The 25,994-nt window shown below is 43.9% G+C and overlaps 1 protein-coding gene and 1 pseudogene across 4 annotated transcripts in view; both read left to right on the top strand.

Moving 5' to 3' along the window:
* Positions 1-1,844: 1,844 nt before the first annotated feature.
* The window catches only part of SHC3 (SHC adaptor protein 3), a 150,410-nt gene continuing 126,260 nt past the window's right edge, over positions 1,845-25,994 (top strand). Inside the window, exons 1-2 of one of the 4 annotated variants that reach the window (XM_067744999.1) lie at positions 1,845-2,261; positions 3,392-4,200. In XM_067744999.1, the coding sequence (XP_067601100.1) occupies positions 3,745-4,200 (456 nt within the window). In that variant the 5' untranslated portion in view covers positions 1,845-2,261; positions 3,392-3,744. Of the gene's footprint in view, positions 2,262-2,286; positions 2,377-2,570; positions 2,737-3,087; positions 4,201-25,994 lie in introns of those variants that run through there. The other 3 variants (XM_067745000.1, XM_067745001.1, XM_067745002.1) reach the window with 3 other exon arrangements.
* LOC137228286 (keratin, type I cytoskeletal 25-like) lies at positions 7,527-24,364 on the top strand (annotated as a pseudogene).

Raw genomic sequence — 25,994 nt, 5'->3', positions numbered from 1 at the left:
CTGGCCTTCCTTTAAGACCCCAACTGTGAACAACTCCCCAGAGCCACCCTGCATCACTGTCAAGGTGTCCACATAAAATGCAAACCTGACTGTGTCACCCCTCTCAAGCCACTGCAGGTCTGCTTGAGCATCTTGAGGAAGTTACCGGATATTCCTAGACCCTCCAGGTCTAGCCCTCTTAGTGGCCTGGCTTCCCAACACTCCACATCAGCCCAACCAATCTACACAGGATTCTGGAAATCCTGAGCCCGCTCAAGCCTTGAGCTGTTCCCCACACAGCATCTCCTCCCAAAGTACCTTTTCCTCTCAGCCTACCTGGAAGATCCCAGCAGTCCCTCAAAACTCTGCTTGGGGGTCATCTCCCCACTGAAGTCACCCCTGACATCCTTAAGCCAAGCTCAGCATGGCCCCCTCTGGATAGTTTTTGTATCTCACACATGTTAAAACATTTACATAGCATACTGCATTATAATATTAATTTTCAATTTTCTGCCTCTCTTGCTAGAAAGAAACCTTCTAGGGGGCAAAGCCACACTCCTCAGAGCCCAACTTATGGCCCATCCTCAGGAATACCTGTTTGGACAGTCTCTAGAAGCAGGAGAAGGCAAGGAGAAGGATTCTTCTCCAGAAATTCCAAAAGGCATGAGCCCTGCCCACGTCTTGACTTTATCCCCATGTAAGCCATTTTGGATTTCTGACCTACAGAACCAGGATATAACCAATTTGTGTTGTTTTAAACCACTGATTTTGTGGTTATGGCAGCAATAGAAAATCAATATGCTTTTAAATGAATAGATTTAAAAAGAAAAACTGAAATATTCTGGAAAGGCTGCCTGGCTTTCTCGAGACTGACTTAATAATGGTTTCCTTTTTTTCTGTTTTTGTCTGTGTCACCAGACTATGAAAATTTCATCCATCATCCATCTTTATGTAGTCACAGGCTGATAAACTCAATACTCGGGCTTTTGGGATAATGTCTAAAATAAGCAGTAACAGCCCCCAGTGAGGGCCCACAAGGCTGTCGGTGGGGGGGTGCGGGGGGCTTCTTGGCTGGGCTTGCAGCTTCTAGTTTGCTGCTAAGAAGCCTTTGGGATTGTCTTTCTGCTTTTCTCCTATGTTCCAAAATGCTGATACCATCTTCCTGAAATGAGGTTTTACTGTACTATTGTATTCTTAAAATACTAATCACACTCTTAGATTATGTATCTTCTTACATGTGGTAAATTTATATTGCTATTTACATTTTAAAATGGTCAATTTCCCTTTACTTGCTTCATCATAACAAAAGAAATAAAAGTCTCCTGTTGGCTAAAGGGTTAACATTGTAGCTTTTTTTTTTTTTTCCTCCTTGGAGACTCAGAACATGCATGCCTGTTCTATACTCCTTTCACAAAAAGAATCAAGGGCGAGGAGCCTAGGTTTGAATGTGCATTCACTGTACATTCATAATAAATGCTGAACAGAATGGCACATTCATGGTTGCTCCTTGATGTAAATGAATGGCTGAATGAAAGTTTTAGGGCACAGCTCACTTCCAAGAGGGCAATCCTGTTCACACTCATACCTATCCAATGGTTCTTGAATTTCCTTGGAAAAACTAGTTTTTCCTCTCTTTGTAACAGCGGTCTCCTTCCTCCCTGCATCTTTGTAATCAAGCTGGCTTTTTTTTTTCCCACACTGCCGTTGGATGAAAGATCCCGCCTTTGATTGAAATGGAATCTTCCACTATTGAGCAAGCTTTTGTTGAATGAGTCATCAGGGCGGATGCTCATTGGCTGAGTCCGCTGGAACCAGGGGATTGCCTGGCGCCGGCTGCAAGGCCCTGCTTCATTCACAGAAACGCTGGCTCGCTCGCTAGCCCTTTCATTCACACAAACAGCATTTCATTCACATTTTGCTGTTTTTGTCTGCTTCTAATGAAGATCACGGTTTGGGCATGATAGGGCAGTTTTGCTTCAGATTTTGGGGGACTTGGATAAGCATCACCATCATCTCTGGGGTGTGCCTTTGCTGTTGCTATGCCAGCAAGGGGAAGGAAAAAAATGAGTGCCATGCGGCTGCTCGGCTAGGCCTGCAGCCCTGGGAGGGGGGCCGCCGCTCCTCTGCGCTCCTGCTTCCCTGCAGCGGGCCTCACCTGGCCCGCCATCAGGGGCACTCTTTACACCTTGTTCCATAAAGCTCTTCAAGGCTCGGTGCCTCAAGTGTCACATGTCTAGTCGTGGGTGTGAGAAGACTCAGGGTGACCTGATAACATGCTAGAGGTAAATTCATTTTTTGCGCAGAAGTAGCCGGGAAACTTGGACAGGGAGCGTTTTCACTGTGTCGGCAGCTTCTCTCAGTAGACAATGAAGACCGGCAGAGCCCATGGTGACAGGGGTCAGTGGGTTTGCGCCTCCGTAGACCTTCTGGGGGTGGGGGGGGGCAATGCTCTGTTCTGCCTGACAGGAAGGAGGCCTGTGTTTTTCACTTGCAGTCCGTGTCTGACTCCTGAAGATAAGGCATTTTTCTGCGGATTTGATGTGTAATGAGAGCAGCTGCATTTTTTTTTTCCGTCCTTATTGCAGGGTTGCAAGCAGCAACTAAAGGGATATTGAAATGTATTTGTAGCGTTTTTAGGCATTTTTCCAGAGCTTGAGCACATTCAGTTGGAATAAAGCTTCAAGCACAGCCCCCTTTTTGGAATGGATTCCTGGAGCTTGTTGCCATTCATCAAAGAAGCACTCTTCTTTTTCGGAAGTAGGTTTTCAACTTAACCCTGGCTGAGAAAGACTGTTGTAAATTAGCAGGGAAGAGACCCTCACTGGTTCTGGGCAGAAGTTCCTATGCAGATTTTTTCTTTTTTCTTTTTTTTTTTTTTTGAGGAACTGCATTGCCACAAAGGCACTTGTCATGGCTGCTCTGTTGATTTGAAAAGAAAAAGTACCCTGGAAATTGGTATTTTATGTTCACCTGGGAGTGAATATTTCCCCTTCTTCTTCTTCTTCTTTTTTTTTTTTTTGGCTATTTAACAATTCCTGCTGCTTTCCAAATCAGAATTCATGAGGATCCGCTGAAGATCTTATTCTTAAAAATCCTTCGTCACATTTTAACGCTGCGCCGTCAGACACTTTTCCAGGCTCACACAGATGGGCTGAACAGGGAAGAAAAAAAAAAAACCTAGCATAGAATAATGGGTTTCAGAAAGTTCATCTGATCATCTGAAGGAACTGGATTTACCTCTGGCACAAATGCTGAGGGGGGTCGGGGGATGGGGAGGTGAAAATCCAAAGGTTGGAAGGAAATATCTGGGAAGGTAGAGAAAGGAAATTTGAGAATTGATTGGCTCTAGTGTGCTGTCAGTGGGTGTATGTGGTTTTTTTCTTCTTTTTTTCTTTCTTTTTTTTTGCTACAGGAAGTGATTTGCAGTGCTCACCGAGCCTTTGTTGAGAAGGGTCTCCTCTCGGAGTGAGTCATGCTTTTGCTGTGAGCAGCCCCAAGCAGCTGGGCGCTCATCAGAGGAAACTATGACTTTTGCAAAGCAAACGTGCCGCCCTCAGCAGCCGAGTCCGGGGCCGGGGCTGCGCGGCCACGGCCGTGCGGGGTGTTAGCGGTGGTAGACCGGCGCCGCTGCTCGCGCCCCCCAGCCGGCTGTCCCGGCCGCTCCGTCCCGCCCCGGGGACCGCGGCTCGCCTGCTATGCGCGGCAGCCCGCGCCGGGGCCGGCACCTGCAGCGCCCGGGCGGATGCGGCGAGCCCACGGAGGGGCATGCTTCCACGCACCAAGTACAATCGCTTCAGGAATGACTCGGTGACATCGGTCGATGACCTTCTGCACAACCTGTCGGTGAGCGGCGGTGGCAAGGTCTCGGCGGCGCGCGCGGCCCCGGCGGCGGCCCCCTACCTGGTGTCCGGAGACGCGCTGCGCAGGGCGCCCGACGATGGGCCGGGCAGCCTGGGCCACCTGCTCCACAAGGTGTCCCACCTGAAACTCTCCAGCTCGGGCCTCCGCGGCCTGTCGGCGGCCAGGGAGCGGGCGGGCGCGCGGCTCTCGGGCAGCTGCAGCGCGCCCAGCCTGGCCGCCCCGGACGGCAGCGCGCCCCCCGGCCCCCGCGCCCCGGCCATGCGCGCCGCCAGGAAGGGCCGACCAGGCGACGAGCCGCCGCCCCGCGCCCCGCACGCTAGCGACCAGGTGCTGGGGGCCGGAGTCACCTACGTCGTCAAGGTGGGTGCGGGCGCGGGCTGCCGGGTGGGAAAGCCCGGGCGAAGGGGCGTCCGGCACAGTGGGTCGCCTTGGAGGCCGGGAGGTCACTCCTTCGCAGTCAGCTCGCCTGGCTGCGGCGACCCGGCACAGCAAAAGCGCCCGTTGCGCATCCATTGGGAGACGGTTTGAAATCGGTGACCTCACTCTGTCCTGGTTTCCCTTGGCTCCGCTCCTTTGGCATGCCTTTGCCACCTCGCTTTGCCATGTGTCCGGCCAGTACCCCTCTCCGCATGGACCACTATCCTTGGAAACTGTGCATCAGGCCTACCTAGGGTACAGTGAACATACTTGGAGGAACTGGGCAGCCCCTGCGATGAGAAAGGCAGGTGGTGTCACTACTTCTGCTGTGTTTGCCCCAGGCGGCAGGGTAGGTGGTTTCATTTCTGCCACAGCAAGAATTTCCAGCTCCTTTCAGTGCAGGCCAAGTGCTGTCCTTGCTTTATACCAGATGGGTCGTACTTTCTTACCCAGCTTTAGTGTCTGCCTTTCATTCCATACCTAACTGTGTTGGTTAACAGCAGCAGAAGGAGAATTTGGGACTGTTTTTCCTTGGGGACTGTAGTCATCCATTTAAATAGGCTAAAGAGAGCTGAGCCACAGGCTGGAAAGGAGATTTTTTTCCTCCAACACAAGGAATTATACAATCACGCCGGATGTAGTCCACAAAATTCTTCCCTTATGCAAGTATTCTATGATATTTAAAGAACAAATACTCAGCCGCATTCAACTGGCCTGCCACATGCTTATCATGTCCTCCTGGCTGCCGGGCAGTAGAGAGCCACCACAGCGCTCTCCAGCTGGGCAGATAGCCTACAGACAGGGGGAAGGGGTCAAAACTACATTATTTCAGACTGGTCACTCCAAGGCATGGCTTTTTGTTTAAAAAGAAATGAGACTCAAACTCTGTCTCCAGTGTCGTCAACCCCATTGAGAAACCTGCAGGCCATCTAGTCAATACATACTGGCTACAGATCCAGTTTAAAAATTCTACAGATCACATCCCCAGGGAAAATGTTGTAGCTTGGTAATTTTGAACCAAATATTAAAGGAAACAGTTAACTTTGTGGATTATCTTTAACTATCTAAAAAGTACCGACAAAGGAATATGATCATTAGTATTAAACATGGGCCTTTTCTCCTTTTGAAGCTGCTTTTTAATTTCATCTTCATTCTTAACTTCTGAAAATGGATTAATAATATATTTTACAAAAGGGATAAAGATCAGCATAAAGTATGCACAGCAGGTTGAGTTTATTATAAAAGAATATTCTTCTTGTATTTCTTCTTTAAATTATATAACCAGGAGCCAAAAACAAAAAGAAAAAAAGAAAAAACAAAACCAAACAAAAATCCCTGACAACTCTGAGGTGAAGAGGTGATGCCAGAGTATATTACGTGGCATATTAGTATAATTGCTATCTAAAGAAAAAAACAGCCTACGTTTGAAATAGATGGATGTTGGCAAAGCTTTTTATACCTGTCATGTTGCACATAGAGGGTAGTTTCCAAATGGAGGGAGAATTTTCAAACTTATGCCTTTAAAGTGTTCCTTAAAAAAAAGAAATCATTCACTTTGCTTAGGGCTTTACTCTTGCTTTTTGAAGGATGAAGGCAGACATCCAGTTCTAAATGTCAGTTGTGGCTGAAGAAGGATGAGCAACTAAAACTAGTCTGCTCTGCTGGGCCATTAGGTTGTGACACACCCCGCAGAAGTAGCAGCAACACTCAAATAGGCAGAAGGCTGGGTCTGCCCAGAGCCTTCTGGATTTCAGGTCACATTGTTGTGCCATGAGACTGTAGTGACCTGGGGGCATATAGCACGGCCCGGTCAGTGCCCCTTGCTGTGGTCTGGCCCATCTTCAGTGGTGAATGGCGGCAACATAGGACGCTCAGGCTTCCCTGGAGAAGTTTGAAATCACACAGCAAAGGAGACCAGACACTAAAGGACAATTTCTTCTGTGCACATTTGATTCACAATATCACGTGGCCCTCTGTTGGTACACATTTCTGAATTGCCCATGTTGAATTTAGAACCATGAACTTATTCTCTTGAAAAATCACAAAACTGAAAAAAACTTAATTTGGTATTATTTGCTGACTTGTAAATAGTTTTATTGGTATCCTTACTTTAAAAGATCTCTGGTAGATAGAAAGGGGCAATCTTTATAACATGCCTGTAACTCAGCTGCAAAATCTAAAGGCTTAGGGTTTGGGAAAGAACTTCTTATTCTCTTTGATTTAAATGTATTTCTAAATTAAGGAAAACCCCCAAATGTTTTCCAGTTTCCTGGAAGATTCATCTGCTGTATAATTATAGATTTCCTGCCTCATAGAAATACCTACCTACAGACAATATTAAGATATTGCACACAGATTTATTCTTCAAAAATATTTTAACGTAATCTACTTACATGAAAGTGGAAATTGTAAAATCCCGAAGTCTGGCTGGTTTTGATCAATTAGGAAACATCGAACTATTTGAACAGCAGGTTGTAATATTAATTAATGAAGGATTTAAAATTTAAAAATAGAAGTACCTGAGCAGCAGTAGAATTCCAAGCTCAGAGCATGTTTAATTTGTCCTTCGTGCCATCACTTGAGTCTGCTTTTAATAGCAGCATGAGGGTATGCAGATAAGGAAGAGTCCAGGCAGCCTCCAGGTTTGTATTTATTTACATCAGGAGACCCCACTGGCAGCACCTTTGTACCTGCCTAAGTATGCCTGACACTGGGTTTTTTCTTTTGGTGACACAAAAGGGAAAGAACAAGAAAATATGCCCTTTATAGACAGAAAAGGAACATCGTAACAGCTAAGAGCAATGAATATTTTCATTACAACCCTATTTTAAAACTATTTTAAATTTGAACTTGAAAGGCCTAGAGAAATACAGACAAGTGTTGATACAGACAAGTGTTGATTACGCTGCTACCCACTTTCAAATTCTATTGCCTAAAAGTCCAAGCTGGCAAGGAGCCTGAGTGCCCATGGGGGCTGATAAGCGTCTTTAGCAGGTCCCAAAGGCGCTATTTGGGTGTGACACCTGCAGATCCACAGAGAGAACAGTTTAGGAAGGGAAGATAGACATGAACAGTTGGGAGTCAGTTCTTAAAAATAGGCACTGGCTGAGGTGGAGTAGTCATTTGAAGACAAGCGTGGTCTTGAGGTTCAGCCTTGACACCTCCCGCCCCCCAGCAGCGGAAGGCAATACTGTGTGGGAGGTACCTGGGCTAGCTGGCAGCCCTGGGGGGGGGGTTCCCCAAAAGAAGGGCTCTCTTTACAGCACATCATGCCACAGACTCAAAACAGGATAAAAGTTACCACATTTAGGACTGACCTGAGTGCCCATGGCAAGAATCAAGAGGCCCAAGTGTTCGCTGATCACCAGCAACACAGTGAGAAAGTAGGTTATGTGTCCATAAATCCCGTGATGCCTCCCTCAGACAGCTGAGGTTTTGGTCTGCAAAGAGTGTTATATCTTTACTGATAATAGCTCTATGATACGAGCTGTTTACAGGAGATTTTAACAGAGAACTACTGAATTATTTCCTGGTATGCTGGATTGTTTTTCTTTTGGAATGAATCCTTGTTTTTACAAGAGCTCTTTAAAAAATATTTTGTTTCCCCCATTTGCAAATCTGATGATATTTAGGGTGGTATAAATTATTCATTTTATTTATAAATGTTCTATTGCTTTTTATAGATGGTCTTTATTATTTATTTATTTATTTATTTTTTGCGGTACGCGGGCCTCTCACCGTTGTGGCCTCTCCCGTTGCGGAGCACAGGCTCCGGACGCACAGGCTCAGAGGCCATGGCTCACAGGCCCAGCCGCTCCGCGGCATGTGGGATCCTCCTGGACCAGGGCACGAACCCGTGTCCCCTGCATCGGCAGGCGGACTCTCAACCACTGTGCCACCAGGGAAGCCCTAGATGGTCTTTATTAACTGTACTCTAAAATTTATTCTCAGTTGGTAGTTTTTTCACTGTCTTTAAAAATATTTTAAATCTTTTTCTTAGCAAAAATATCTAAACTTTTTTTTCTTAACGTTGTGTTCTTTTGATAACTGTGAGCTAAGGTCATATTAAACTGTCATCAACAAAGCTATTTCAAGTATAGCCATGATATATCATTATGGTGAGACTGATTGAATTTTGCTTTAATTTTAGATTAAAAAATTGTTCCTTGATGTAGAAGACAACTTTAAAAGTTGATTTTTTTCTTAAAATTGTTGAAAAATCTCATAAATGGGTGGCTTACATGTAAATTGTCTAAATCGTTTGAAAAACAGTTTAAGAAACTCTTTTGAGATTAATAGACAAAATTACTAATTTGATCTGGACATCTCTTTTTTTATGTGACACAAGTATAACAGATGCATTAAATGTGTGTGTGCACATATACACTACATCACACACACACCACACATACACACATACATAGCCCACCTCCCCACATATACCACACACACACACACACACACACACATACACGTACATAACCTATCCCCCCACATATACACACACACACATCACACATATACATACACACACACACACATATACCCTGTCCCACCCACATATACACACACACACACACACCACATCACACATACACCACACACACACATACACACACACACACAACATGTAATGACTTTGGACAGGGTCATTAGAAAATAGTAAATGTTTTATTTCCAGAAATACCTGATTATTTCATTCATTGCTTTTATATTCATGTTTAAGAGAAAATAATTCCAAAAGATAAGCTTTTGATGAAACTTTAATCTCACAAAGAGTAGACTTCTTGCTCTTCTACGCTACCACTCTGTTCTGTCTTTGAATATATGTCAGCTTTTGGGGAATACATGATAAATATCATTGAAGCAAAGTAGTGGTAATGGGACACTTGGGCAGCAAACATGTAAAACATGTAAGAGGCTGTCTTTCCAGCCAACAGGCTCATCCTGAAGGGTTTGTGAAGCCTGCAGCCCCTTGCTTGGTTGTCGTGTCTCCCAGCAGGGACGTGGCCTGAACGTGGAGGGTCTGGGGGGCGCCTGGACACTGGGACCCCAGATCCACTTGGCCACCTCAGAGTGTGGAGCTCAAGAGGTCAGCCCGCCTCTCTGGACCTTTACATGGGGCCGCAGGAAGTAGAGGGTGGGCTGAGCACAAGCTCAGCCAGGCTCCTGTGACATGGGGGAGGAGGCGGTGTCATGGCTGGGGCAGTTCCTTGCTCCTGCACCTCATGCATCTGGAAGAACGGGGCTTCTGGGCTGCACCGCTGTATCAGGGTGTGCTTCTCCGGGCCAGGGCCAGACCCCATGGTGCTGCTGCCCAGAAAGTTTTGTGGGGTTCAGAGAGAAGCACAATGAGGATTCAGCATTTTAAATGAAAATACCCAAGGACAAATTAAGTTAAATGGAATTACTGAATTTAGAAATAAGATGGTTTCACGAAATTGAGTTATTTGTAGTGAGGTGGATGGACCTAGAGTCTGTCATACAGAGTGAAGTAAGTCAGAAAGAGAAAAACAAATACCATATGCTAACACACATATATGGAATCTAAAGAAAAAAATGGTTCTGAAGAACCTAGGGGCAGGACAGGGGTAAAGACATATGTAGAGAATGGACTTGAGGACACATGAAGCGGGTAGGGTAAGCTGGGGCGAAGTGAGAGAGTGGCATGGACATATATACACTACTAAATGTAAAATAGGTAGCTAGTGGGAAGCAGCTGCATAGCACAGGGAGATCAGCTCGGTGCTTCGTGTCTACCTAGAGGGGTGGGATAGGGAGGGAGATGCAAGAGGGAGGGGATATGGGGATTACATGTATACGTAGAGCTGATTCACTTTGTTATACAGCAGAAACTAACACACCATTGTAAAGCAATTATACTCCAATAAAGATGTTATTAAAAAAAAAGAAATAAGATAGTTTCATATGAAATGGAAAGAAATGATCAGTTGTGCATATTTCCTGGGTAAAGGACAAGAAAAAAATTAGAATTTTAGCAGAAGAAATCTACAATATGCAGTGGATAAAGAATGTCTTTATGGTGGGAGGCATTAAGTGTAAGAATGGCCTACTGAGTAGGTAGATGTTAACTCTGTGTGTGTGTGTGTGTGTAAGTGCACAACAGGATGGATGCTGACCGTGGGGTGTGTGTGTGTGTGTGTGTGTGTGTGTGCAATCATACAATAATCTTACAAGTTGCTTTTGGTCCTGCAAATTCATAAGTATTGATTTTCAGTTGAGGTAAATAAACAACAAATCATTCTGTCCCCATGTGGTTTTGCCTCTTCCCTCCCCTCCACCAGGGTGGCATGCTGCTGTGTGTCAGTCTGTGCCTCCCAGCACTAGGATTGGCGAGGTTTCCCTAAAACAAACAGAACGGCACTAGTTAAACTTGGAGGGTGGGGGGGCCAGGAATCTCCATGAGAACCACTGGATTCCAGCAAGATGCCAGGCCAAAGACGGAGTTTCCATGGTTCAGGCAATGCTGTGCTCTTCACCTTGGTGGGCAGAAGGTGCCATGTGCACCCCTGATATGCCTGGGAGGAGAGGACCAGTTGCTGCTCTTCTTGGGGAGCTGGCATCCCCTTGCATCCTCTTGACTCTGTGCGGTGCCTCAGGTTCGGATCAGCCTCTGCTCTTGCTTGGCAGATGATGGCAGCTCAGGGCACCCATGGTCTTTGGCCCTCAGATTCTGGGCTCAGACTTGCCTTGCCTCTCGACAAGAGAGGTCTGGCAAGTTCTACCACCTTCCTGCAGAGATCTGGGTTTCTAGCCATGATCTCATCTCCTGCAGAAGCTGTAGAGAAACCTAGATGCTGGAAGAGAAGCTGCAGAGAAGGGAGAGCTGAGGGACTGGAGCCTCACCTTATCACTGGTGTTCCTGATGCCCAGTGGCATCAGAATATCTGAACCCCCTCAAAGCCAAGGCTTTCTGAGAAAGAATGTCCAAAGAGCTTGTTGTTACGACGCTGCTTACTTTATTTATTATTATTTTTATTTATTTATTTATTTATTTATTTATTTATTTATTTATTTATTTATTTTTATTTATTTATTGGCCACAGCATGTGGGATCTTACCAGGGATTGAACCAGTGCCCCCTGCAGTGGAAACGTGGAGTTTTAACCACTGGACGGCCAGAGAATTCCCAACGCTGGCTGCTTACTTTAGACTTGAAGCCATCCTAGTGTGTCATTTGAAATGTGTAGTTTTTCTAAAGTGAAGGCCCCTCAGAAGAGCATTTCCTCACTTCTGTCTATTGAATGGGCAGAAAAAGCAGCAAAGATTTCTTTCTAAATTTTAAGAATTTAAACTTGTATCAAACCTGCAAACTCAGTGGAACTTGACTTTCACCCAACTTCCCACCAGTAGTGCTCTCTGCTGGGATCCTTCTGACAATTAAATATAATTGTTTGGCATTCTAGAGGGACCGACAGATAAGGTTCAATCCTATTGCTTTTTGCTTTGCAAATATTCAGCATTTCTAATACTATTTGCCCATATAGAAACCTTCCGTTTAAAAACATCTTGAAAAACCACAACACAGTTCTAGCTCTCTTGATGGAAAACTAGCCCTAGCCTGGTTTTCAGCAGAAACACTATAAAATCAGGGTCCCTTATGCTTTCCCCCAAAGAGGGAGTAACAATGCTTTTACCTCTTGGGAGAAAACAATGAAAACATAACTGTTTTGAGTGTTCTTTGTGTGGAAGAGCCAGCCCCTTTCACGACACATCAGTCCTCCTGGAGGTGGATGCAGTGTATGCAGGCAACTCGGTCCTGCTGGGACCACTGGGCTGCACCATGTTGGATCCTGAAGAGCCCTTTACCTCCTAGGATTTGGCACATCCATCTCACTTCCTTTCCCTCCGGACCTCAGTTTGGATCCTCTGATCTTCCTGAGCAGAGGCCTGTTCAAGCAGAAGTCCCCACAGCCTGCTTCTGCCGACACTGAATTATTTCTAAAAGACAGGAATGATGAGAGGGACAGGCAGAGAAAGGCAGCCTCCAGAGGCTGGGACTTGTCTTCAGATGGGCCCCAGGGCCCCCAGAGAAACACGGTCATGGACTCGAAAGACAGAGACTGAACAGCCACCTTCTCTTGCTGGCAGCAGAGATGTCACTCTTGTGATGTCACTCACCTGGTTCTTTTGTAAACCTTTCTTTATAAAATGTAGACGTTTGCTGTGGAAATTTTCACACATACATACAACATACAAAATATATCAACATTAAAAAAAAGAGAAATGATCTAAAAGGTGCCCGGTAGCCAGCTTCTACAGGTGTCAGCTCACAGCCATCGACACCCCTCCCCTGCTTCCTGAATCCTGCGGAGCTGGGGGGGGCTCCCACATCAGCACTGACAGAACTCAAGGTTCTGATGAGTAAGTTGCAGGATTAGGCTTAATAGCGGTTCCAAGTCTGGCAGAGCGCGGTCAGGGTCACAGGCCCTGGAACATCTCTGCATTCGACTCTGTGGTCCCCGAGGCAGAGGAGGTGGGCCAGCCTCTGTGATTTCTCCTTCAGAGGTGATGACATTGGGATTCAGGAGATGCCTCTGATGGACACCCCCAGGGGATGGGGTGGGAGCTGTACCTCCACACCCACCCTGCTCAGGCTCCCCTGGACCACCCTACCTCCTGGCCCTGGTGGGTTCTCCTCTAGCAACCAGATGATCCTTTTAGGAACAGGTTTTCTCCCAAACTGTTTTTATAGTAGTGGATTAGTCCAGGGTCTCCAGAGAAAGAGGACAAATAGGATGTGCATATATATAGAAGGAGATTTGTGATGAGGCATTGGTGCATGTGATTATGGAGGCTGAGAAGTCTGCAGGGTGAGTCAGCAGGCTTGAGACCCAGGAAGAGCCAGTGTTTCAGTTTGAGTCCAAAGGCAGGAAAAAGCCATTATCCCAGCTTGAAGGCCATCAGGTAGGAGGAATTCCCTCTTTTCCCAGGAGGGTCAGTTTTTTGTTCTCTTCAGGCCTTCAGTTGATTCGATGAGGCCCACCCACATTAGGGAGGGCAGTCTGCTTTACTCAGTCTGTCTATCCATTTGAATACTAAAGTCATCCAAAAACACCCTCACGGAAACACCCAGAATCATCTTTTTTTTTTTTAATTGCAGGTCTTGGTGACTTGTTCTTATTAATTAATTAATTTATTTTTGCTGTGTTGGGTCTTTGTTTCTGTGCGAGAGCTTTCTCTAGTTGTGGCAAGCGGGGGCCACTCTTCATCATGGTGTGCGGGCCTCTCACTATCGCGGCCTCTCTTGTTGCAGAGGACAGGCTCCAGACGTGCAGGCTCAGTAGTTGTGGCTCACAAGCCCAGTTGCTCCGCGGCATGTGGGATCTTCCCAGACCAGGGCTCGAACCCGTGTCCCCTGCATTAGCAGGCAGATTCTCAACCACTGCACCACCAGGGAAGCCCCCAGAATCATGTTTGATCACGTATCTGGGCACCCAGTGGCCCAGCCAAGTTAACACGTGAAATTTACCATCACAGGCTGTACACAAACTTTTGGAGTCTCATCTAGAGTGGCCACTAGCTGACTCAAACACTTAAGGAGATTCATATTCTCTGGAAGAATGGAGATGAGAGTAAGAAATGACAAAATAACCCACCTGGAAGAGTCTCAGGTTTCTTTACCATTTCTGTGGGCACCAAATGGAGACACCTTTAAAAATTCCTCAAGCCTAACCCTCAAACTAAGGTCCTGGGATACGAGACAGATGAACTATGACCCCCTACTCACCAGAAGAGCTGTGAAATAGGTCTTTATAGGACCAGTGGTAATAGTGTGTGTCTGTGGTTTGTATACTTGTCCAGAATGGAGGCTGGAACGGCCTCCTGCACCTGATGAATGATGGTGTCACACCTAACGTCATCACCGGAGGTCGTAACAAGTTCACTGGTCCCACTGGTCTCACTCCTTCAGGACTGCCCCCTCCAGGCTCTCCTCCTGGTCCCTGAGCTGGAGACACTGCTATTTTATGGATGGTTATTTGTGAGGCAGTTGTGGCTGCACGATCTAAAGGACTGAGCTGTGATTTTTTTGCTGGAAGTAGCAACTCCTGTAATAGATAATAACCTTGTTTGCAGAGAGACTTATTTACTCACGTGGGAGAAGAAAATAAAAGTCATCAAATGATGGCCAGGAGGGGGTTCTGATGTTTCAGTGTGGCCCACAAACTCCTGTCCTTTTATTGCAAATACCCTCCCGCCTCCCCCGCCCCAACCCTCATTCCTGTGCTATCTGTTGGTTAAGGCTCCCAGGGAAGGGCTATGCGGGGAAACGTTAACACCTGGCTTTGTGGACTAAAACGTCATGATTTATAGGGTTTGCCAGTTCCTGTAGTATAAATAGTTATACCCTGCTTCCACTGGGAGGTGGGAAAGGATGTGCAGTAACACAGCTTTGCAGAGTCTCAACTTCAAGGGTGTAGACGATAGTAACATGTCACACAATGATTAGCAAGTGATGAGTTTTGAGTATTACCTTTAAAAAAATATAACTTATTTTTGTGGACCTCATCCTTAGGCTTCTTGTACCTAAAACAGCTTGCCCTCCAAGCATCCCTTCTTCCCTCTCCCACCCCCTCCTTCCTCATTTCACTTTCTCTCACCTTATTTACACCAACGTGAGACAATTGGCTGCTCCCGATCCGCAGACAGTGTCTGGAAAATGTTCCTTGGTGACCCCCTAATTATAAAATCAAAAACTCCTTTTCACCTGGTGCTGTCACCTCACAACCTTTCTCCCAGACTCCCAGCATCTGCTGTGCAGATTCCTCTTTATTTTTTCTTATTTCTGATTATTTGTGAACAGACTTACCCTCTACTTATTAATTTATTCCTCCATCAATATACTAATCAATTATTTCATTCAACTAGTGTTTATTGAATTGCCATTCTGGGGTAGCCCTGTCCTAAGAGTTGGGGATAAAGAGGTGATTAAATAAGCATGCTTCCTGCTCTTTCAGTGTCAGTAGTAGAGACAGATGAGAGAAAATACCAGGAGATCACATTGGTAGTGAGGTTACAGAAATCAAGATTGGCTTCTCTGAGGAGGTGATACGGAAGTGGAGCCCTAGATACCCAGGAAAATGGATGGGATTGGTGTGCAGGTGTTTCTGTGCATGAGTGTGTGTGTGCGTGCATGTGTACTGCATTCTAGGAGGAGGAGATAGAAACTGACTGTATCCAATGTAATTAGTGTATTGAGTCAGGGGGAGGGTACCTAGGAGGTGTCCCAGCACCAGGCAAGTGCAGTGGGAAACCACTGGAGATTTTCTGAAAGATTATTCTATCTTCTGTGGGGAGAACAGATTGGAAAGGCAGAAATGAAAGTAGAGGCAGTTCGGAGACAATTAGGAGCGGTGAAGGTGGCTTGGACCAGTGTCATGTGTCAAAGGGCAGTGGCATACATTGGGCTCAGGTCTGTATTGCTTACTGACCATCCAACATGCCCATCCACTGTTTCATGGCCTCTTAAATGAAATAGGTCTCAAACTGAATTCATGACCTTTCCCACCTACATTCTGTTCCTCAGTTAATGGTGTCACGGCTCACCTGCTTCCCAAACTCGAGACCTCATCGCCATCCTTGAATACCTCCTTTTCCTAAACTTATTACATCTTTTCAGTCACTAAACTATCATTTCTGCTCAACAGGGTTTCAGATCTTCTTTTCCCTTCCTTTTGTCCTGATTCATGCCTTCACCATTTCTTTCTGTGATTATTACAATAAACTAACTGGTCTTCAGATGATTCCTTTGGGAAAGACTCTTCTTTTTAAATTGGCTAAAAAATATAGTCTTACTTAGATGTTTCAAAGTTTCCCTTCAGCTGCTTTCCCTTCTAATTTTCTTCCTCTCAGAGGTAATCACCATCACCTGTTTGTTATTTATATTTCCAGACACACACATACACACTTATTTTTCTTCCTTTCTTTTATCTTTTCTTTTTCCTTTCTGTTTCACAAAGCAAAGTATTCTACATACATAGTTCTGTGACTTGCTCTTTTCATTTAATATGCTTTGGAAATCTTTCAATATTAGTACCTATAATTCTGCTTCATTCTTTTTGGCATTTGCTTAATATTCATATACAAGGAGGTGCTAATACTTATTCAGTCAGTTCCCTATTGTTAGACATGTAGATAGTTTCCAGTTTATCACAGATTGTAAAATAATGAACATTCTTCTACATGAATCTTTCCATTTGGGCAAATATTTTTGCCTGTGTGTACAATAAGTTTTAGCTAATATTAACCTTTTCTTTTCTTATTACATTCATGGGACCTAGAGTACAGTAATCAATTCTATTGGTGAAGGTGACTTTTTTATTTTTAATTTTTTTTAAAACATCTTTATTGGAGTATAATTGTTTTACAATGGTGTGTTAGTTTCTGCTTTATAAAAAAATGAATCAGCTATACATATACATATATCCCCATATCTCCTCCCTCTTGCATCTCCCTCCTACCTTCCCTATCCCACCCCTCTAGGTGGACAAAAAGCACGGAGCTGATCTCCCTGTGCTATGTGGCTGCTTCCCACTAGCTATCTATTTTACATTTGGTAGTGTATATATGTCCATGCCACTCTCTCACTTTGTCCCAGCTTGCCCTTCCCCCTCCCTGTGTGCTTAAGTCTGTTCTCTATGTCTGTGTCCTTAAGTACGTTCTCTACGTCTGTGTCTTTATTCCTTTCCTGCCCCTAGGTTCTTCAGAACCTTTTTTTTTTTTTTTAGACTCCATATATATGTGTTAGCATACAGAATTCGTTTTTCTCTTTCTGACTTACTTCACTCTCTGTATGACAGACTCTAGGTCCATCCACCTCACTACAAATAACTCAATTTCATTTCTTTTTATGGCTGAGTAATGTTCCATTGTATATATGTGCCACATCTTCTTTATCCATTTATTGAAGGTGACTTTTTCACTTCTGGCTACAAAGTCAGTCTTCTGTACTTATTATAAAGGAGGACATTTACTATTATATACACTTTTACAAGTTAATAAACATTTCCTATAACCCTAGTTTTCCAAATGAACTTCCAAATTAGTTTTCAGCATTTGAGATAAATATATATTTTTCACCCTTTTTCTATTAATGTGGTGAATCATTTACCTTTGTAAAATAAATATCTCTCATCTTTCTAATGAAAAGCTCTCTGTTGCTTGCCTTTGCTTGTAGAAGTCAATCCAAATGCCTTATTATGACACACAAACTTTCATGGTTTGGCTTCAGTTTAGCTCTTGAGCTTCATCTTTTGCCCCTCAACCACCAATATTTCAGCCACATGAAACAGCTTGTTTTCCCCAAACCAGTTGCAACTCTGGCCTTAGCTCAAATTCTCCCGCTCTGGGCCCTTTCTGTCCACTCTATCTTGGTCTGAAATAACTGTTAGTTTTCAAGACTCAGCAGCAGAGTGTATGAGGCAGAGTTAATGATCACGTCTTAGGATCTCCATAGCCCTGTGGGTTTGTCTTTGTGTTCATTGATTCAATCCATGCTAAGTGGGAACCTACTGGATGCCTATTGCTGGGGCTCCTGAGAATCCAAGATGAATTAAATGGTCCCTGCTTTCAAGGAAATCATTCTCCAGAGGGGGCTTTACAGATGTGTGATAGAAGGCCATGAATTGTGGAAAAGGAGGTCAGCTGGCTCTTCCCAAAACTTCCCTGGGGAAAGAGCCAGTGATAAACACTTAACACGTGAAGAAGGAGGAATCAAGGTGACTGTAGGACACTGGGGAATGTGACAGAACAAAAGAGACTGGTGAGGAGGGTGACCTGTGGGCCTATTTATATATGGTTGGTGATTAAGAATGTAACTTCAGAGAGGCACATTTTGAACTCCATTCTGTTTAAAAATCCCTTGATGATTGTTCTTTCCATGAACTGGCATGTATGACACAGCCCACCCAAAGTCTTTACAGGCTGTTCCATAGATGAGAAGCCTTATTAGCAGACCCATGAATTTTGTTTTTATTGCTCTTTTTCTTTAAAGCTAATTACAGAAGGGTTTCAGTAAGATAATCAACTTTAATGATAGCCATGAATAAGCATTATTAAGGTAAAATATTGTATAGCCAAATGTCACCAGGACATTTCCAAACAGAAAGCTAAACTCCTGCACACTTCCACGTGCCCCCACCTTTAATTAAAGCACGTGGATTTATGAAAAAGAATGAGGGAAAATGAGTGTATCAACAAGTACTTTTTGAGGGCTCAGTCACTTGCCTTGTCCTGTGGAAGGTATTGTAGATTGTGAAAGAGGTACAGGGTGATTTTCCGAAAGGGACTTGTGATCCAGTTGAGGAGGAAAAGCTGCTCCATTTTAAAAAGACAGAAAAAAATATCATGTTTAATAAGGTGCTAATGGCATGGTGAGAGATTGGTGGTGGCTGGAGTTATCAAGAAAGGCTTCTCAGAGGGTGTGGGATTTTTTTCTGGGTCCTGAAAGATCGTCCAGATCTGGGTAGGTGGAGGGATGGAGGATGTTCAAGCAGGAGAACCAGAGTGAGAGACACTTTGTAGGCGGGAGTGGGCATGGCATTTGACGGGGCGGTTGCGGGGGGGGGGGGGCGCGGGGGGGCTGGCGGGAAGACATTCCACTGCAGACTGGCCACAGTCAAAGGGACGCTGAGATGTTGGCTGCCATTTGTCGGTAACAGGGGCTGTAGCCCCTTGGAGTCAGGATGCTGCCTGTTCAGTGGGGGAACCAGTCCATTGCTGGTCCTTTTTGGATTACACTAGGCAACCTCCCTCCATGATGCTGGGAGCTGGAGGTATATTTCCCTCACTTTCTCCTCTCCAAGCTAAACATTTCTCACTCAGTCAACAGTCCTGATCTCACGATATCCTGGATTCTCTTATCTGTTTATGTCTTAGTTTGTAAATTACATTTAAGAGATTTTGCTCATGTAAAGAATTTGGTGGAATTGCTTGGGTTGGTGTATATTCTGTTTGTAGAGTTTTGTTGTGTCCTGAGAATAATTTGGACCTTATTTCATATGCCTACACGACAGAGATAAATTCATCTTTGTCTAAGATACAGCTGCTCCTTTTTCCAAGAAAGGATGATAGGGTTTTCTTTATGGCTTATTTGTTATAATCTACAAGCAGATGATTTTCAGAGTCACACTTCCTTTTATCTAAAGGCTCAGTGTAAACTCACCTCTGCCCTCCCACCCTCCTACTATAGGCCACTCAACAATTGAGAACTTCCAACCATCAGCCTTTGTCATCAAAACTCAGAATTGCAATTAAGAAGGCCAGTGGAATCATCAGTGGGAATAATGCCACCCACAGAACAAAGTGAATGTCCCACAATAGAGTGGTGCTATAAGTTCTGATGCATTCAAAACCATGCAGTAACATATAGACATTTAAAACAGTGAATTAGAATTTTATTATGGTTTATTGGAAAAGAGGCATCTCTGGCTGAGAAGAGCATGGTGCAACAACGTGTGTGTAATATGAACTAATTCTTATAGTAGAAATGAGTACAGAAATGCTTGTATATATCCATAATTATAGATGGAGATTTCCACAGCCCACTTTGAGCAATTGATAGGTTACTGTGCTTAAAATCATCAAGGATATCCAAAGCTGAACATCATAATCAACCACAGAATCAAGTAGACATCCATAGAGTCCTCCATGAAACCACAGCAGAATAAACATTCTTATCAAGTGCCCATGGAACATCTACCAAGACAGATCATTCCTCAAGCCATAAAATAAGCAAATCTAACCAAGTTTAAAATAATTGGAATCATACAGATTATGTTCTCTGACCACAATGGATTCAAGTTAGAAAGCAATAAGGAAGGACAGCAGGAAAATATCCAAACACTTGGAAATTAAGCCACATGCCTATAAATAATCCATGGGACAAAGGACAAATTTCAAAGGAAATTTTAAAATACATAGAATTGAATGAAAATGAAACTACATCATATCAAAATATGTGGGATGCAGCTAGAATAGTGCCAAGAGGGAAATATATAGCCACAAATGCTTACATTGGAAAAAAGTTCTCCAACCAATAATCCAAGTATCTAGCTCGACACTAAAAAAGAACAAAATAAAGCCAAAGCAAGCAGCCATAAGAAAATAACAAAGATAAAAGCAAAATCAATGTAATGAAAAACAAAATCAATAGAAAAAAGTCAATAAAACAAAAATCTGTTTCTTTGAAAAAAATCAATAAAATGAATAAACCCAGCAAGACTGACAAAGATCAAAAGAGAGAAGATACAAGTCACCAATCCTAGGAATGTAGAAGGGGTTATTTCAACAGATCCTGTAGCCCTGACAAGGCTTCCGAGACAGCTTGGCCTTGTTCTCAGTTGTTAGAGTCCAGACCCTGGGCTGGTGGCAGCTCCCTAAGAGCCAGGACAGTGAGGTAGGCTCCGGGCAAAGGGAGTGTGGCAAGGAGTGGAATGCAAAGCCAGGAATCCAGATATAGTCTGGTGCAATTAAACGGAGGCCCAGTACTGAGACTGGGGCTCAAGGCCCTGTGAGTGGGCCCACAGAAGAAGGTGGCTGTTGGCACAAGGCCTACAAGGGGTTCAGCTACACAGAGAGAAGCTAAGCAGACCTCAGGGGCCATCTTGTCCAATGATCTTTTTATTTATTTTTTCAGATGGTGGGAGGTGAAGAAAACGAAAGCTCAAGGTGAGAGAATGTATCTTCTGAGACGAAGCAGCTAGTTCAGTGTCAGAGTGAGGATGAGAGTGGTGAATGGAGACACACTCCATAGGATAAAGAGGGCTGGTCAGCTTTGCCTCCTTTACACATGAACTAGAACAGGACTTTAGCTATAATACCAATATGTATTTTGGGAATATTTCTTCCATCTTTTCCTTTGACTTTGAATAGCAGATGTGGCCTATTGCATTGCTGTGATTTTCAGATGAAATGAAGCACAGTGATTTACTTTTAACCAAACCCCAGTCATACTTCCTCTCTCTGACTCAGCTTCCTCATCGTAAATGAGATGGATGACACACGCCACCAGCTAACATTTACAATGACATCCTGGCTCTTTTGATGAAAGCCTATATGGCATTTGTATTAATAATTTTCCCTGTGAGATGAAAGATTAAAAGAGAATTGTCGCACTAGCTAAGGAAACGTTAAGACATAGGGTTCCTATGGAACCAAATGGCTAATTTCTTCCCTGTAAGGGAGCTGAAAAGAATCTGATAAAGGAAATAGGGAAACTGAAAGTGGGCTGTTACCTCTCTCAACATCCAACCCATTTATTCCCACAAGACTGTCCTGCGGCATCTACCTCTTCACGTCATGTGACCTTTGTGCCACTGCACCGGAGACACATTTCTCGCTTTACTCTTAACAGCAGGTACTCCGGGTTCTCTGGACATGTGACAACTCTACTTAACTCTTAATCTTCCCTTCCACAGGGTGATGCCTATCAGGAAGAGGTACATCTGAGACTCGAGTCCCTTATCTGAAATGGGGGTGACTACAGCATCGTCTTATAGAGTAGTCAGGAGGAGTGCAGTGAATGAACATTAGTAGGGCAACTGGCACAGTGCCTGGCAGGTGACAGAAGCTTCCTGAAAATTTGCTATTTGAGCCATCTGTGTCCCTATTATTGAATCTGGAGCTCACCTCTCCAAAGTTCCATGAGTCAGGGATGACCTCTGTCTTCAGTCAAAGAGATTGATTATTCATTTACTTTAGTCAAGAAAGAGTACTGTCATATCAGAAGATTATAACTCCAACTCTGTGTCAGCTCAACTTCCTAACGTGTGAATCCATTCCAGGAGATGGATGTGATGGTGCAGCACTGCTCTCGATGCCACTGAGGTGGACGTGAGGCTGAGACTCGATGGGATGAAAGCTGGAAGTGATTGCTTGGTCTTCCTGGTGCCTATTTTGGGTTCTCAGCTTCACAGCTTCTGCAAATTTTCTTTGGGGCTGCAGTATGAACAGCATGGGTTTTGTCATGGAGGGTGAATAACAAGGTAATTGCCAGTAACTGGTTTTGAAAACCAGCCAACTGGTTTTTGCTGCTGGGAAGAAGCAGCATGGATGCTGGAAACAGGTTGCATTGTGGGTGTGTGGTGTCTATGCGGCCATAGCTTCTAGTGTCAGTGTTGAAGTTGATAGGTTCTGATAAAGAGCTTGACAGCTGCCCTATAAGCCAGGGAACAGAAACTGAGCTGTTACAGGGCTTCAAACAACATTTATTATAAAGCCAAGTTATTCTGGTGGGTTGATTAGAAATGATTTTCATCTTTTGATGCTTGTTTGTGTTTTCCAAATTTTTGTACAATGAACATACATCATTCATCAAAAAAAGTTGACTATTAAAAATAAAATGACTTTGAGGGCTTTCTTTTTTTTTAAAGTTTTTAAAAAAATTAATTAATTTAGGGGCTTCCCTGGTGGCGCAGTGGTTGAGAATCTGCCTGCCAATGCAGGGGACACAGGTTCAAGCCCTGGTCTGGGAAGATCCCACATGCCGCGGAGCAACTGGGCCCATGAGCCACAACTACTGAGCCTGCACGTCTGGAGCCTGTCCTCCGCAACAAGAGAGGCCGTGACAGTGAGAGGCCCGCGCACCGCGACGAAGAGTGGCTCCCGCTCACCGCAACTAGAGAAAGTCCTCACACAGAAATGAAGACCCAATGCAGCCAAAAATAAATAAATAAATTTAATTTTTTTAAAAAATTAATTTATTTTTGGCTGCGTTGGGTCTTCGTTGCTGTGTGCGGGCTTTCTCTAGTTGTGGTGAGTGGGGGCTACTCTTTGTTGTGGTGTGCGGGCTTCTTATTGCGGTGGCTTCTCTTTGTTGCAGAGCATGGGCTCTAGGCACACGGGCTTCAGTAGTTGTGGCCTGTGGGCTCAGCAGTTGTGGCTTGAGGGCTCTAGAGCACAGACTCAGTAGTTGTGGCGCACGGGCTTAGTTGCTCCATGGCATGTGGGATCTTTCCAGACCAGGGCTCGAACCCGTGTCCCCTGCATTGACAGGAGGATTCTTAACCACTGCGCCACCAGGGAAGCCTGAGGGTTTTCTTAAAATAATGATCTTTTATTCTTTTTGTTGACTACATAGTAGACCATGCAACCTTGAATGTTCAGCTCAAAGAGCACCATATATATACAAATACATCACACCCACACAAGTACCTGACAAAGACCAAAAGCATATTCCCAGGTCCTCCCAGGCTTCCTCATGCCCCAGCCAGTCAGGACCCATCCAAGAGTACCCACTATTCTGACTTCTGCCACCATTGATTAGTTTATGTCCATGAACTTTTAAATGAAAAAGAATCTATGATATTGGCAAAATTAGTGCTGTTAAGTATGGCCCATTCTTCTTGTGTGGACAGTAACATTTCAATAAACTCCAGGCTATTTTTAGAGGAAATCTTATAAATATATAACTTTAAGGATACAAAATCCCATATAAAGTAGATTAGGCAAGTTAATTGATGAAATCTAGAGTTCTCCTTTTCTCAAATATGTACAGCCCGGTGTGGACCTCACGGTTCTGCTGAACAACATGCAGGCTGAGTAGGAAGCCCTGGCCAAGCAGAACCGCAGGGATGCCGAGGCCTGGTTCAATGAAAACAGCACTTCACTGCAATAGCAGATGTATGAGGATATGGGAGCCACCAACTCAGTCCAAACACTGGAAACTGAACTTCAGTCTCTCCTAGCCACGAAACACTCCCTGGAGTGTTCCTTGACAGAGACCAAGGGCAACTACTGTGTGCAGCTGGCCCAGATCCAGGCTCAGATTGGGGCCCTTGGAGGAACAGCTGCACCAGGTCAGGATGGAGACCGAGGGCCAGAAACTGGAGTGCGAGTAGCTCCTGGACATCAAAGTCCACCTGGAAAAAGAAATCGAGACCTACTGTTTCCTCATCGGTGGAGATGATGGGGCTTGTGAGTCCAAAGGTTACAAGTCTAAAGATTATGTATCTGGAAATGTGGGAAACCAAATCAAAATCTGGCCAAACCCATAGTGATTAAGAAAGTCCTTGAGGAGGTAGACCAAAGCAGCAAAATACTTATCACCAGGCTCCACTCCCTGGAGGAGAAATCTCAAAGCAATTAATTTGATACACAAGAGAGAGCATATGCCAAATACTCTCTGAGAAGAGAAGGTGTTTTATATCTGTCTGGAAAAATGAGCAAGCCTAAGAAAAAGGTCTGTCCTCTTGCCTTTCTGTTACTGAAATATAACCTTTCTCTGGGCAATCAATAGCATTATCAATAGCATCTTCGCATTCATTTGGAAGAACGTCATGTACAAATGTGATGACTCATTTGATTACCTTACAGAAAATGCTGTCAATTCTTTGTAGTCAGTAAACCTTCTTCCTTTAAAAAAATGTATATATATATTTATATATATATATATAACAAATAATCTTAACTTTAAATAATCTTAACTCATAGCAAATAATCTTAACTTTAGCATCACTAAATCAAATCATTTTGGAACCTGAAATTATTTCATAGCAATACCAGACAGAATTACATGCCATGTTATGTAAGTGGGAGAGTGGGCATGGTTGACTTGAAAATTGTGAGAAGGTGCTCTTTTTTAAAAAATTGAAACATAGCTGATTTAAATGTTAGTTTCTGGTGTACAGCAAAGTGATATATATATATATATATATATGAACATATACATATATATATATATGTATGAACATATGCATATATATATCATATATTATTTTCCAGTATGGTTTATTACAGGATACTGAATATAGTTCCTTGTGCTATCCAATAAGACTTTGTTATTTATCTATTTTGTATATAATAGTTGGTATCTGCTAATCCCAAACTCCTAATTTTTCCCTCCACCACTCCCTTTCCCCTTTGATAACCATGTTTGTTTTCTATGTCTGTCTGTTTCTGTTTTATAAGTAAGTTCATTTGTGTCATATTTTAGATTCCACATATAAATGATATCATACAGTATTTGTCCTTTTCGTTCCAATTTACTTCACTTAGTATGATAATCTCTAGGTCCATCCATGTTGCTGCAAATGGCATTGTTTCATTCTTTTTTATGGCTGAGTAAATTTCCATTATATCTATATATAGATATATATTTACCACCTCTTCTTTACCCATTCATCTGTCGACAGACATTTAGGTTACTTCCATGTCTTGGTTTATAAATAGTGCTGCTATGAACATTGGGGTGCATGTGTCTTTTTGAATTAACAGTTTTCTCTGTATATATGCCATGAGTGGGATTGCTAAATTATATGGCAACTCTATTTTTAGTTTTTAAAGGAACCTCCATCCTGTTTTCCACAGTGGCTGCACCATTTTACATTCCCATCAACAGTGTAGGAGGATCCCCTTTTCTCCACACTGTCTCCAACATTTGTTATTTGTAGAGAAGTTGCTCTTGAACACAAGAGTTTGTGATCGACTTGCTAAGATAGTTGGACCACAGCTAACTTCAGCAGTTCTAAAGGATTTTTCAAACCTAAAATTTCTGGAACAGAATTTTGCTTGAATTTAAAGTCCCCACACAGGAACTTCCCTGGTGCTCCAGTGGTTAAGAATCCACCTTCCAATGCAGGGGATGTGAGTTTGATCCCTGGTCAGGGAACTAAGATCCCACATGCCATGGGGCAACTAAGCCCACGCACTGTAACTACTGAGCTCAACTCTCTAGAGCCCATGCGCCCCAACTAGAGAAGCCCGCACGCCACAATGAA

This window comes from Pseudorca crassidens, chromosome 7, assembly GCF_039906515.1.
Source record: "Pseudorca crassidens isolate mPseCra1 chromosome 7, mPseCra1.hap1, whole genome shotgun sequence".
NCBI lineage: Eukaryota > Metazoa > Chordata > Mammalia > Artiodactyla > Delphinidae > Pseudorca > Pseudorca crassidens.
This window is presented reverse-complemented; position numbering and strand designations above follow the sequence as displayed.